Source organism: Protomyctophum bolini (assembly GCF_963924005.1).
Source record: "Protomyctophum bolini genome assembly, chromosome: 20".
In the NCBI taxonomy this organism is placed as follows: Eukaryota; Metazoa; Chordata; class Actinopteri; order Myctophiformes; family Myctophidae; genus Protomyctophum; species Protomyctophum bolini.
In genome coordinates, this window is record NC_137881.1 from 9,639,465 (window position 1) to 9,652,306 (window position 12,842).

Consider the following 12,842-nt stretch of genomic DNA (forward strand, 5'->3'; position numbering starts at 1 on the left):
AGTCTCGCGTTGATCCCGCTACATACTAATTCCTACACGGGTTGTGTTTATAACCACGCCCCCGGGCAATTACCTGATCCAGAGTGGTCTGGGACACCGAGTAGTCCTCCACGCTGAGCCGTTCCTGCTGTCTGCTGAGTTGGCTGAAGATGTTGGCCAGAGCGCCCTCTGTCTGCGGGAGCTGGTACTGCAGCGTGTTGTGGTGTTTCTCCTTCAGGGCGGAGCCTGGGAAGGTGCCCTGGACGAAGTCCTCCACGGGCGCCAAGGCGGGCGGCGAGCCGCCCACCCTCACCGTCAGCGTGTAGCCGTCGCCAAATCTGGAGTGACACATTGTGTCACACATTAAAAAAGGAGGAAGATATGCATGCATGCAGTATATTATGTATTAGGCAGTGTTGTTGGGCAATATTACTTAGGAGAGTAATATGTTACTAATTACTCAAGGGTAATAATATTATTATTAGATAATATAATATTATATATTATAATATTACTTTTGCGCCTCCCACCCGCATTCTTGTAGAACTGAGCGCACACACACGCACGCACGCACAAACTCTCATTGGCTTGCACATTCAAAATTCTGGTAAACAAACACATCACATCATGTACTGTATACAGTATGTATGATCCACAGCAGTTGCATGTGAATGCGTATATAGACTAACAACATGAAAACCTTGCATCTGCATCTCAGTGGCCACAGGCTGCCAGCTGGAAGAATGTAATAGATTTTTACAAAATAGCCTTCACATTGTTTAGACACCTCCCTGTTACACACCAGACACACAAACGCACAATGCAGACCTGAATAATACCCTCTTCTCTCCAGAGACGTGCGTGTGTGTGTGTGTGTGTGTGTGGTCACGGCATTATGTCAACACAAGGGTTGTGTAATGTAGGAAGCAGGGACGAGACAGGAAGCGACCAAGGGGAGGAGGCTGTTGTATAATTGAACCTAATCTCCCTAACCATTCCGAGGATCCCAGGCTTGGCGCGCCGGTGGAGCAGGTGCACCGCACAAGCACATGAGAGCCAAAGCGATTTCGTTCTACCAACCCCAGAAGGTCCCTATGTAAATCACACCTTTCTGGTCTCCTTCATCTATCCCTCATCGACCACTTTACCTTGTTCATCATCAATGCTCGGAACGCTAGCAACATAATGCTCTGTTGGACCAGGCAGCGTCATTTGGGGTCCCGGGGCATGGCAATTTCCACTGCCTACAGTGCCTATAGCGCTTGCCTTTCACCTCAAACTCAGTTATTTTAGAGGACGTATGCACCAAAACATTGTTTTCTTGTCTGCAATCTTGCATAAAAAAAAAAAAAAAGCAAAAAATTAAATATAGGAGCTTGTAGAACAGAGACAACACGGTCGCCATAATGGGCCGCTTCGTATTATTTATTTATTTATTTGACAGGGACAAAGCTCATTAATCAACATGTCAGGTTTCACCTCAATGTAAATGGACCAGAGTTAGCCAAAGCTAAATTTCATCTGTATTCCCTGGGCAGGCTCTTAAAAATGAATGATAAAATAAATCTTCAGTTCTAATTTCAATGCTATATGCACACTCAAGTAATGACTTGTCTTATATAGCCCCAAATAATCAAAACAAAGGTCACAAATATACCACTGTTCAAAGTCTATTACGTTAGATAACCCTCAGGGCGTCTTACTGATGTTAGATAACATTTTATTTAAAGTAAAAGATGGCAGGAAAATGTGTTACAGCATACAAATATCTTTCTGGTGCTGACCTATTAGTATAATGAGCACCATCATATCATATATTGTGTCCAGAATAACAATATTCTGATACAAAATGCTTTTGTCACTCATGAAAAGACAAGTTCCCATGCTAATTAGCATTCAACAATTTCCTGGTTGTATGTACGGTACTGTAGGTCTAGTGAGCACCAAATACGATTCTGTGCCTTGTTATTTTGTCATTAGCACTCTTATGACCCGTTGTTTTCAGCCTAATTAATTCCCTAATGTTCGATTTACTCATAGAAATGTCCATTGTGGGCCTGCAAGTGCTATCAATGAATTGAGAGGCACAGAGAGGCTCCCATAATGGCAATTAGAGATGTGGTGAATAAACCGTGGGCCTCCACTCTCCCTGGGGGAGCCGAGAGTGAGTACATGAAGCTCTGTGCTGGTGCCGAGCGGCAGAATGAATGAGCCTGGCCAAACCCCTTTAGTTTCAACATGACGGCTTGAAGTTAAAGTGCCACAATAAAAGACCCAAATGTAGCCACTTGTGTGCAATTTGTTTCAGCATGCCACCAATACTACATGCGTTATGTAGATAATGACATTACATATAATTTAAAGGTTTATAGAAAACATTCTGATTCAGCCATTTTTCCCCACGTCAAAATTAAAAAATAAATCTCGTTTGAAAATAATATGTCACTGGTAGACGTCTTTCTCAAGTGTCCACAAGTGAGACACAGACAAGTAGGGGGAAAAAAGTAATTTTTTCATCATGAGCATTAAGTTGAGGCTACATTATGCTTAGCAAGGGTTTACACAAACTTCCATCTGCAGAGCAGGCGCAAGATCTGCATCATCAAACATTTCCAGATAGAGCCACGTACCCTCATCAAGCTTTATTCATCATCCAATCAAGGCTTTGGTGATAATCTCCTTGTGTCTAGCCAGGAAAACAGGGACTATGTTTTACCTGATGGCTCTCACACTCAGCTAACATACAAAATGCCAACAACACACCAGTATGTTGTTGGCCAAAAGTGTTTGAGGCTAACATGGGTAACACATTCTGCTTGTCAGCAGCAGCAGTAAAAGGCTTGATCAATTAGCCTTTTTCTCATTCCCCTACCTCAGTTTCTCCCAGCCAATACCTTTCACATTGAGCGTTATCAGTCTCTTTGTCCTCGCAAGTTTCGCAACTAAACAAGCTCTTTCATATTTGCGTTAAGCGATTCAAACAAGCTCTTTGGTGCATTATATACTGTGCCAATGCTCGTTTCTGTAAGTATTTATTCATTAACTTGCACTTTTGAGTTGTGGTTTACTACTTGACTATGACCATGTTATGTATCATTATGTACGGCCTAAGAGCAAATAACAAATGGACTAAATTTGCATCAGGTCATCACGATGATCACCATGCCTCGTCTCTAAGGCTGCACAAATGCCCTGGCTATGCTCTGCATTTTCATTATTCCACCTCGATCCTATCCTCGCCCCCGCACGGCATGGGAGATGTGCTTCTGCGTAATTTAAAACAAACAGCCAGACTCAGATAAGGGAATGATGATAATAATATCATCATATCATCAATATGCGTCGTACGTTGTTTATTACAGCTGTAGGTTGCTTATTGCCGCCGTGATCAAAAATAGCAGTGTCGCGCTACAAGCTTGTAGATCTGCTATTTTCCAATAGCTAAAGTATAAAATAATGGTTAAAACTCTAAAGTGACACAGATGCGTTCCAGCCAGGTCTTACTGGGCTAGATCAAGCTGGAGAGCCGCTCGTCTAATTAATGAGAAATTAAGGCAGGTAGGGGTTAGTTGTCATGTCCACGGGATGTTGATGTGGCGTGCATGAATTTACCCCCCCCCCCCCCAGTGATCAGTGCGTGGGTTTCCCACTTATCACACTGACTGCCGGCTATTAATTCATCAATTAGAAAATTAGAAAAATACTTTAGTTATGGGCAGTGAATAAAGCTTGTATTGACCAAAAACGAGCGTTAGGGTTGAATGGTGTTCTGTGCACCTGTAACGGCAAAAGCTCCATTAAACAGGGTTTTGAAAACGCTATAATATAATAAAACAACTTCAAATGTAGAATATGGCAAACAATTTAAAAAGTAGCCTATATGCAATGGCGTTCGTTTCTGTGAAAGTTGGTGGAGATTGGGCACATTGGGTGGTGTGCTATAGAAAGAGGGTCAACAAAGAAATGCGGATTAAACAGGTGGAATTAAGCCAATCTTAGAACTAGATGTTGTCTGCGAGTGCAGACGATCAGTGGAGACCATGTCCTGCTGTAAGAAATCTTAATGATTTTAATGATTAAAAAATCATTAAAAAAAAGTAAAAATGGTTTTTTATATGATTTTTATATGATTTTTTAAATTATTTTATTTATGATTTTATGTTCTCATGGTGAGGTAAGAACCTTCGAGGAGGCTAGGTATCGAGCTAAAGAGGCTGATGCCGCCTTGGCTACCAAGCGATGTTGGTGGACCTCTACATGGAGTTCCAATGACTGTCAAAGAGTCCTTTTCTATGAAAGGTGTACAGAAAGGAGATGGTGTTTCTTATTACGGACGTAGATTGTTTATTGCAGCCATAGGTTCCTTATTACAGCTGTGGGTTGCTTATTACAGCCGTCGGTTGCTTATTCCAACCATAGGTTGCTTAGCTTATGTATGATGGTCAGAACGTAATGCTGCTGCCTTCTGACGGAGACTAGAAAGATCACCACCTCCACCATGGTCAATTCTAGGGTTTGTGTACAAGGGAGAGGTAGAGCAGAGCAGGAGAGCATGCTGCTGTCCCGGCCGCCTGCATCCCTTTGATCGGGCATGAAGTCATGTAGAAAGCTTCCTGGTTGTTACTAGAGGGGTCAACACCAAAGCAGTGGTCAGAAATGCCACGGGAAAGAGCTGGGATGATGGCTTGTATGTGTGCATGGATGGTGACCAAAGGGGACTGTGCTTTCTTTGTTGCTGCCCCTAAACCTTTGAAAAACCTGCCATCCCAGAGTAAGTCCAACCCCTCCAGTGACAATTTTCCCCGTTTCCATCTTGCTTTTAGCTCAGTCTAAGATCGACCGATGGTCTATCTATCTATGTCCTCTGAATGTATTTAACTTTTTCATATATTTTTAAAATACTTACGTTTTAATCATTTTGATGGTCTATATGTCCTCTGAATGTATTTAACTTTTTCATATATTTTTAAAATACTTACGTTTTAATCATTTTGATGGTCTATATGTCCTCTGAATGTATTTAACTTTTTCATACATTTTGAAATACTGCCTTATGTTTTAATCATTTTGTGGATAACACGTGTTGTTTTGTCATTTTTGACAAAACAAAAGCACTCAACTCCTGTTGTTTTTAAAATGTGCTATATAAAAAACGATGACACATATTATTTAACTGTTTATACAATGCAGTACTGTGCAGTATTGTTTAACCTCAACGCAGCTCAAAATGTTGTGTACGGTAGGTGTATCTTACAATGTATCTATTCTGTAGTTTATACTTATGTTTGTGCATTTATTCAAGTAGATCCCTGCTAGTCATAAGAACAGCACACCACAATGCATTTGCCCTGTAGCTGTAATAATTACAACCAACATCAGCGATGCATTGTAAAATGCAGGAAGCATTATACCCCCATCCATCTGCGTCGATGACATACACTTAAGGGCTCGGAACTACTTAGTTAACAGCACACCTGCCGCACTGATGCTGAGTGAATGGGTAGCAATTTATTGGCCATGTCAGGCCAACTTCAAGCAGATTGATCCAAACTTTTTAGACACCGTTCTTGTAAAAACTCCGGCGCCCGCTCACAACATTACCTTAATGCATTAAAGGCACTTTAAAGCCCACTTTTATATCTTCTTCGCTTTAAGCAAAGAGAAATGGGACCTGAGGCTGGTGTGTGTGTGTGCTTACTTGGCGTGCAAACCGAGGGGGGGGGGATATGAGTGATATCAATCAGCGTGAAATCCTGCATCGGCAAGCATGCGTCCTTCGAAACTGACAGTGTTATAGAGGGGCATTTTATTGGTTCCTGCACTTCATTTGGGTTTACTTAGCACCTGGGAGCTCTCATGGCCAGCACACCACTACAGTAAAGGACTATTTACAGGCACAGGTTTTAACCCCTCTTCTTCATTTTTCCCCTTCTTCACCAGACTTTCATCAATTCTAACTAACAAGTGCAGCACCTTCATTCGCGGGCAGTACTTGTGCAGTGCCTGTTATCAGAGTACTTGGAGACCAGTTGGCAGAGGTGGCAGTGGCTCAGTGGTAGAGTGGCTGCTAGAGTGTTCGATCCCGCGCTCCCCTAGAGTTAGTGTCGAAGTGCGCTTTGGATAAACAATTTACCAGTCTATGACATCAGTGATGTCAGACATCTCCATATTTTAACAGACAGACTAGTGGATACCCATAAATCTCAAAGTAATCATGGGGCGAGATAATGACGGAGCCTCTTAAAATGGCCACCCTGCCCAGTTAAAATTCTGTGTTCTCCTCCCGTTTTCCTTCTCACTCACATGCCCTGTGTGGCTCGAACGGGCTATTTTGGCTCATTTGGGGCCTGATTTATATTCAGAGGGTGGGGTTGTTAAAAGCGGCATAAGGGCAGCTTGGTGATAAAAGACAGGGTCATCACCGAACTACAGGGGGCAGCACTAACAAGCACTTTGCTGAAAGGCCCTGCCACCCTAGAGAAAGAAGGCAAGGCAGAGAGACCACAGTGGAATAAATAAGGGTACCGTGGGGCACGAGGAGCGGACGAACAGTTCGGGGGAAAGGGTGGGTCGTCAGTGAGGGAGGGCTGCAGACAGCCAGGTGTTTTACACGTGAGCAATCTGGGGTTGGAATGTGAACACCGACCCCACAGCGGGACTGTGCACTCCTTCCTGTCTTTCTTCCCGGGGGGTGGGGGGGCCTGCCATGAAGAAGTACAAAACTCAGATGGATCTCCGGATCAACAATCTATGACATCAGTCAACTATGCCATATTATCAGGCATTATCATTTGCATGGACAAGTGCTTAATAAACTTGAAGGCTTCATGTTCTTTGCTATGATGCCTAATTAAGGACTCATTTATACCGGACTTTCAACCAATCACAAAAGAGAAGGGGCGGGGTTGTGTCTATAGAGTTTTGCTAAATGTTAACCTAGTTTCACTTTATCCCATGATTTTGCAACTAATTTAGCCCATTCACCCAGTGTCAATTATCTAATGTAATCATGGGAGCTACACTTCCTCTGCCAACCTGGGGGGGCAGCGGACAGCAAGTGTAAAAACATTACGACGGCATCAAGGCCCACCAAAATACATTTTAGTCGACTAAATCAGCTGTAGATTTAGAAACTAGACTATAGACTAACACTAAAACATTCCAGTTGACTAAAATGTGACTGAAACTAAATGAAAACTATTGAAGAGACTATGACTAAAACTAAAATCTAAATTTCCCGCTTTGCCACCACTGTATATTGTATATGTGGGGGGTACATGGTTACACAAACACACATGGTGGGATAGTGAGGGGAAAGGAAAACAGAGGAGACAGTTCTTAATTGCCTTTCCAGTCGTTAACAGAGCCCCACACCTCATGAAACATTAATTACACAGAGAGCGCTGACGAGATGGGGGCGCTTAATTAGAAATTATCCACTGTGTAGCAAGAACTGAGCGATAGCATTTCAATACCATGCATATTGGCCATGCAAGATCTAAAATTAGGACCCCCCCCCCCCCCTAAAAAACGAGAGACAAGAATCAGGACAGGCTTATATAGCTTCCTCTCTCTTCCCATCTCTATCGAAGTGGGTGGTTCCCTTTGCCTGATTACATGTTGAGTTAAAGTAGGACACCCCACACACACACACACACACACACACACACACACACACACACACACACACACACACCCCCCCTCTGGCTCTTACCCTAATGTATGGTTTCAGCCAGGTTCATACATTATTTACGTGGCCCGCTCCTCCCCCTGTGGACAGGATGTAATTGACACAGAGGAACTGTCAATTAGCCTAACATCTGGGAGGGAGGGTTAGCGCAATCACTCTCCTTCTCTCCGTCTCTTTCCCAGGTCACTCTCCCCCACCCAGGTCACTATCTCTACCCCCCCCCCCCCCACACACACACACACACACACACACACACACACACACACACACACTATCTGTCTACCTATACTCTCACCCCTGCAGCTATTTAGAAGCCCTCGCCAATGATATGACATTAGCGCTCTTGATGGGAAATACCCTTGACTCCGCTGCCCCCTTCCTTGCTGTTTTCCAAGCATGCCCCGTTCCCCCTGCTCAACTTGAAAAATGGACTGCTCCGCCCCTCATCCCAGGTGTATTGATCTTTCTCTCCACGCCCAGATTGCCCCCTCCCTGTCTTTATCCTGCTCTGTGTGTGGGTGTGTGTGTGTGTGTGTGTGTGTGTGTGTGTGTGTGTGTGTGTGTGTGTGTGTGTGTGTGTGTGTGTGTGTGTGTGGTACGTGCATGTGGGAGTGTGTGTGAGCAGTGTCCTTCCTCTTGCCATCTCACACGATAGAGCCGTAATAATGTCACCAGACTGTACCTAACGTAATGGATTGGACTCGCTGCTAATGTACCTGCCGCGGGGGGCTCCGTGCAGGCATAAGGGACTGGTCTTGGAAATGTCAGGCACATATCAGAGAGCGCACCCAGGTGCCAAGAGTTAAGGTCAGGGGACGTTGAGGTTAGATGGAGACCTGACAAACTGTATTAACAGCCATGTACAAAGGCTATTAGGGCTGTGAGTCAAGACAGAGATGTTGGAGGCAGCGTTTATGGGGAGAGAGAGAGAGAGAGAGAGAGAGAGAGAGAGAGACGGAACATATTTCACACAATGAACTAATAGTTGATCTTTTTGTGCCATTTTTCATAGTGCTGTGGTCTGGCACGGAGGCCTATAACCCACGGAGCCACAGTCAAAGGCTGACTGGCAGTGCGGCTGACCTCATTATTGATCTCTGGTGTAAAAAATCTATGTCACTGTGGACAACAAACAAAAAGTGTAACTTTAGCTTATCGTCCCACTACTTTAGCATTTCACAGGCTGATTCGGATGCAATGTATACATTATTATACAACAGGTAGTTTCGAGGAAGCAATCTGATTGGTTCAAACATCTAGCCGTTCTTCAAACAAGCATGATGGAACACCTAATGAAAAATAAATCAGCTGTGCTGACTGAGTCTCGCTGCTCTCCCAGAGAGGGTTTCTAGGTTAGCGATTTTCTAGGGACATTTTGGGTTGTAGTGGCTGCATTAGCACACCCTCTCATATAATATTACGCTTAATTCAGCACTTGCATATCCTACGTATTAACTTTTTCATTAACAACAACGGACAACACACATCAACGAGCTAAAATGATGAGACACAGAGCAACAGCACCAATTCAAATGGAATGTATATGTCAAAGAATTCCAATAATACAATTGTAGAACATTACCATGCCTCTGATGAAGATCGAAATGCTAGTCACCATATAGCACCTCGCAAATGCCATTTAACAGTCTGTGATGCTCCAGCACCTCATTCCTTTTGATTACTTATATCACTTTTCAATCGAAACGTGAAATGTCAACATTGAAACTTGACATTGCTTGTTGAAATGAATACAATGAGGTGTGTATCAAAACTCGATTTTTTCCAGGGCCCCCCAGGGGTCAGTACTTTGTCCCCTCCTTTTTTCAAAATGGCTTCATCGAAAACAGATGATATTTAAGGTCACCATTATTGGCATTACCTGCGATTGCCTGCATTTGAGCTTGTAGATCATTTTCACCGAATGTTCTCATATTATGACATGGGCAGAATAGTATTCTACATACATATTCTTACTGTATGTGGAGGATTGTCATGGATTTGGAATAAAATAGAAAAATATATAACAAAATATAAACACTGGGCGTTGGAGGTGGAGTTGCTTGTACTGAACATACTCTAGGAATATCAAACGTTTATCATTTCATCTATTTAGTTTGTGTTTATCCCCAATATTCTCCTTTAAAGTTCAGCATCGTAACCATGGGGATGATTTGCGTGAAAAACATTATTGCAGACTCAATGTCCATAGAAAGAGATGCAAGTGAGTAAGCGAGAGAGAAGAGAGCTAGAGAGAGAGAGAGAGAGAGAGAGAGAGAGAGAGATGTTGACGCTTTTCGTCGATTTCTGTTCCATTAATCTCAATTCGAGCGTCTCTTAAGATTCTGCTCTAGTCCTTTCTACTCCATTACTTGTGGCTCCAGTGGTGCTTTGTGTAGCAGAACAAGTAGCCTCACCTGTTCTTGAGGTGCTGGATGCTCCCGAGGCACTTGAAGCGTCCATTGACCATGATGGCCATGCGCGTGCACAGCGCTTCACACTCCTCCATGCTGCCACAGACAGAAAGAGACATTGTTGTGTTTCAGTGCACACACAGAAGACAGACAGACAGACAGACAGACATAAATAATATTGAGCTTGCGTCTTTCCTTTTGAGAATAGTGAGGAGTAGCTTTGGGGTTTTGTTGACGTGCCATAGGGGTTAGAATCCTGATTGAATCTGGTCTTACTCTTGAATAGGGCAAATATTGATCCTTAAGAATCTCTTTAAGATGTTTCAACCGGCTGCCTGATGGGAGAGATGAGCTTTTGTACTTTAGTTTGATGCCCAGGTCTGGTGATAATGTTGTACTTTACCACATCCCCAGAGCCAGTGGTGGAGGAAGTCCTCAGATTGCAAAAGTATTGACATCAAAATATACATTTGGGCCCATTATAAAGTTAGAGACCAAAGCAGACTTTATTATTAAAGTTTCCTTTAATAAAAAAATGCCAAGCTTTGAGTCAGACGTCCTTTGTCAGGGCGAAGCCCCTTTGCACTGATTGTGTGCAGAACACCCTTCTCATAAAATATCCCCCGAAACCTTAAAACTAGTGGACGACAAATAAGGTCATTAGAGAAAAGGATAGGAAGGGGAACATCTGTTCTTAGTATTTCTTCTCTCAGGCTGCATAAGGATGGAGCACAAGGCTTTATTTTATTTTTATGCCAAGGCAGAATCTGTGAAGCTTTGCTGAGAAATGGCGCTATTAGGATTATCACTTTGTAAAACCTGGTGAATGTGCTATTTGACAAACAGCCACCTGGTCGGCCATGGACGAATGGATGCAACTCAGCCGCGCCACTGAAGACAACAAGAAAGCAAAGCCATTTGTTTCTCCGTGAGGGGAACACATGTTACGAGGATAATATTTTCCAACCAAAACAGCCACAGAGATTATTCACACCCACTGCCATGAGCACAACAGATTTGAAAACGCCAGCCATTTGGAATTAATACTATTAATTACAAAGTTAATAAACAATCAAGTGTGTGAAGCAAAAGTTAAAGCACACACAGAATATTAACAACTTAAAACCATATATACTTTCATCTACACCAAGGGCTCCATCTTGCGCCACCCTTATCCCTAAACGTATTTGCCATTTTTTACTATTTTGAAAAACATTTTAAAATAGTTAAACTAGCTGATCTACATCGAGACATTGTGAGCTTGTAGATCGGCTATTTGAACTATTTTAAAAGGTTTTTTTAAATTGTAAAAAATGGCAAATTAGTTTAGGGATAAGGGTTAAGGGGTGGCACAAGATATAGCCCCAAATCTCTTTGCCGACAATATGCAATCTATAAAGCTCAAAACACATTACGCTTGTAGATCAGCTATTAGTGTCTATGCCCAGGCATGCTAGGGTTCATGTGGTTAATCTGTATTCTACTCATCAAAGGAAAAGGCAATGACAATGACGCGACTTGGATGAAGGTGTTATAGAAACGCACCGTTTACTAATAAGAACAAAATGTATCCTCGACAATAAATGATTCTCCAACTGGTTGGCTGCACCCCCTATGACAATTCAAAAGACCTGTCAGGGTGATTTATACTCACAGCCCACAACACATCATGGTGAAACGTGATGTGAGCTTTGTAGTTCTGCTACGTTCGCAGACCAATTCCCAACCAAGTATAAATCAGGCATTACCGTATGAAGCATCCATCATAAATGTGCTAAGACGGTGTCCCAGGCTGAAAATAGCAGATCTACAAGATCACAACGTAATGCAATGTGACACGTTAATAATGAATTGCATTTTTATAGCGCTTTTCCAAGTGCTCAAAGTGCTTTACAATGGTTCAATTCACATTGGGAGGTGAAGCGGCGAACAGTCGACGCCAGCGTCCTCACTTCCCACATTCACACACCAATGGTGGAAGCTCACATCGACCAACACATTGGAGGCAATGTAGGGTTCAGTGTCTTGCCCAAGGACTTCGACATGTGGACAGGAGGAATGGAACCGCCGACCCAGGGATCATTGGACGACCTGCTCTACCTCCTGAGCCACAGCCGCTGTGAGCTTGCAGATAGAGCCAGTAGATCGGGACAGACGTACGTACGGCCGGCGGCATATAAATTAGGCATAATAACAGTTAGTATGAGTCACCTGTGTGATGTCAGGATGACAGAACGTCCCTCTTTGATGATACTCAGAATGCAGTCCCAGAGGAACCGCCGTGCCTTGGGGTCCATCCCTGTGGTCGGTTCATCCTGCGGTCACAGTGCAACCTCATGATCAACTTCTGACGTGCAATTCAAGTTCAAACGCTCAACACCAGTTGACACAAATAAACAGATAGATCTACATTGGACACGGTTGTGTTCTGAGGCGTACACAGTGGACTCTGTTATGTGCGACGTGTCAACTTGTATTTGTAGCGTATTCCATCATCCAAAGTTTAGCTGTCTTTTCATGTGCGAATCGCCCTCAACCCCCAATGCTCATGGGTGCACAGACTGAAATGCTGCGTCTAACAGTCACCACTGAGGACAACACAGAGTAATGCAGCTGTACATTCAGACAGCTTCATATGGGGGTGAAAAGTGGGGGAGAGAGAGAGAGAGAACGCCACTTTGAGCTCCACTAATGTACAGCATATATATAATATATTATATATATATATATACACGCACGCGAGCAACATTTGATACGGCTGT

At 43.3% G+C, this 12,842-nt stretch overlaps 1 protein-coding gene across 1 annotated transcript in view; it reads right to left on the minus strand.

Moving 5' to 3' along the window:
* LOC308335948 (phospholipid-transporting ATPase ABCA1) overlaps positions 1–12,842 on the minus strand; it is a gene marked incomplete at both ends in the record, with an annotated part of 174,589 nt that overhangs the window by 8,192 nt on the left and 153,555 nt on the right. Inside the window, 3 exon segments of the mRNA XM_080793173.1 lie at positions 74–317; positions 10,084–10,176; positions 12,292–12,395. Of these exon segments, the coding sequence (XP_080649299.1) occupies positions 74–317; positions 10,084–10,176; positions 12,292–12,395 (441 nt within the window).